This window comes from Sinocyclocheilus grahami, unplaced genomic scaffold, assembly GCF_001515645.1.
Source record: "Sinocyclocheilus grahami isolate Dianchi unplaced genomic scaffold, SAMN03320097.WGS_v1.1 scaffold4452.1, whole genome shotgun sequence".
NCBI classification, from domain to species: Eukaryota; Metazoa; Chordata; class Actinopteri; order Cypriniformes; family Cyprinidae; genus Sinocyclocheilus; species Sinocyclocheilus grahami.
Window position 1 is genome coordinate 8,974 of NW_015509387.1, and position 2,459 is coordinate 11,432.

At 34.0% G+C, this 2,459-nt stretch overlaps 1 protein-coding gene across 1 annotated transcript; it reads left to right on the top strand.

Annotated features, from left to right (window-relative positions):
* The first annotated feature begins 1,450 nt into the window (after positions 1-1,450).
* Positions 1,451-2,159, top strand: LOC107576845 (purpurin-like). Its single transcript, XM_016262970.1, has 3 exons — positions 1,451-1,567; positions 1,656-1,801; positions 1,910-2,159. Exons 2-3 carry the CDS (start codon positions 1,685-1,687, stop codon positions 2,069-2,071), a joined length of 279 nt encoding a protein of 92 aa, XP_016118456.1. The 5' UTR covers positions 1,451-1,567; positions 1,656-1,684; the 3' UTR covers positions 2,072-2,159.
* The last annotated feature ends 300 nt before the right edge of the window (positions 2,160-2,459 follow it).

The following is a 2,459-nucleotide window of genomic DNA, read 5'->3' on the forward strand; positions in this document are numbered from 1 at the left end:
GGCTGAGTATCTTAAAAACAGACCTAGACAGTTAACAGTGATTCCTGAATTAAATTTCCAAACAAAACTGTGATATAATGGTTGTTAAAATCAGATTAATAACCTAAACCTAAAAGAGATACTAAAAAACTGGCATATCTGATACTGACTGAATTGCATATATATATATTACTTTTTAAATGAATGAATAAATGAATGAAAAAAAATCCTACTGATTAATATCAAAGATAATTATTATTATTAATAATACAATCTTTATTTGAAAAATGGAGCTGAATAATGAGGTAGACTAGGAGCCTGTACAACAGCATAATAAATAAATTTAGAGTAGATCATGCAATTTTATATATTGCTTTTATGTAATGACATCATAGGGTAAAGCAATATTATATAATCTAGATTTTGATTGCATAATTACTATTCCTGCTTTTCATAGCGCACCAATACTGTGCTATTATAAACAAGGCTCCTCTTAAAACCTGATGAATGTGAAATTGATGTGATCACAACACACAAATCTATTAGAAAGAGCCAAGTACATTATTACATAATAGATTCTCATAATGAATAAAGCTGCTTCCGTAATCACGTCCATCTCATCAAAACAACACAAAGCCTCTAGGAGCCTACTGTCATAAAGATAACACTGGAACATGCACCCTCCCCACTCAAATCAACAATCACAATCATCCCAACACATCAATTTGTCTCGTTTTGCTGTTTTCAAATTTTTGGACAATTAGTACATCTTGCATTAGCTACAGCTTGTTCATCTTTGGAAAAACATCTGTAGAATTTACTGGAGTGGTGTTACAATTAAGTCACTAAATTTTTATCCAAATTATTTTAACTAAATTGTAATCCTCTATCTTACATCTATGAGTTTCTCTTATAGTAGTTAATATTGTAACATAATAAACATCAACATACAGGACATAAAGGATCTAGATTTAAACTTAGATATGCAAAAATCAAGATTAGTCTTTTTCAAAATAACAAACTGAAGAGCCATCCTTAGTCAGCAACATTCTCGCTTCATGTAATAATCTGTCAAGGGATGATACGGACCAGTAACTACTGTATCTAGTTTGAAGAGAGAATATATACAAGAGTTATTATGAGTGCCAATCTTTGGAGGTAAACTATTCCAAAAAAATCACCTAATAACATAACACGCTGCAATACGTGTTCAACACAGATAGATTTTTTTTTTAATTTGCAAATTTTGTTTCCCAATTTCAATTTTGTTTTTGTTTTGCTTTACAGTTAAGGTCTCACTACATTCACTATAGTTGCATAAAGTTTTAATTGTTTTATTGGCGAGCATGGGAGGGTTCAACCGAGAAGCCAGATTACATTGAGGATTTCTACAACCGGATTAACCATAGATTTAAGAACCTTATTTAGTCACAAGAAGTGAAAATAATCAATAAGCCTGTCTGTAGAGTTGGTATAAAAGCGCCTTTGCTCAGTGTAGACAACACAGCCTTGTGGAGAACCACAAAGAGAGATCCTACACCACTGAATCCTTCCTTTTGTTCACTCCAAACAACAACAAAACAAACAGGTAAGATCTAGTGTTTTCTGTAGGCCCTTAGGGCTATGAGGTTAACTAAACTGCAGTTCAAACTGCAATGAAAAAATTATCTTATTAGCACCCGTGTTTCCTTCTCAGTTGCTCAGAATGGAATACTACAAGTTTGCCCTGCTGGTGGTTTTCCTGTCCTACATTGAGCGCTGCTGGTCTTCTTCCTGCGTTGTAGACAGCTTTACAGTCAAGGACAACTTTGACCCCAAGAGAGTATGTAGTATGCAGATTAATGATTTCAGAGAGGATAAAAGTTTGCACATTTGCAATCTTAATATAAAACAGACAGGCTGACCTAACCTGGTGTGTTGTATCTGGTAGTATGCAGGCAAATGGTACGCTCAGCAGAAGAAAGACCCAGAGGGACTCTTCCTCCAGGACAACATCTCTGCCGAATACACCATTGATGATGATGGCACCATGACTGCCTCTTCCAAGGGCCGCGTAACTCTTTTCGGGTCAGTGATGAGTCTGAAAGTATGATTGTAACAATGAAGCATTCAATGACATCTGATTCAGAAAGCTTAATAAGCTTAAATAAGATTGCGATAACTTCACATGCTAATGCCAATTCTGCAAATTCACGCTAACAGAGAATCTTCTCTGAACTTTGGAGATTCTCTCGAAGTTATGAACAAAATATTCTTTCAGTAACATTAATAGAATGTTCCTTCAAAGTTATCTGGTCTTTAGTAATGTTCTCAAAACGTTAGCACAAAAACATTAGTTATACTTATGGAATGTTTCTTTGTGTTAGATGGTTTAAAGAACATTCAAACATAACATTCAGATAATGTTTGCAAAATAATCAAATGGAATTTAATGTTGTCTTTAGCATACACTTAACCAAGAAAAAGGTTCTCCAAACATT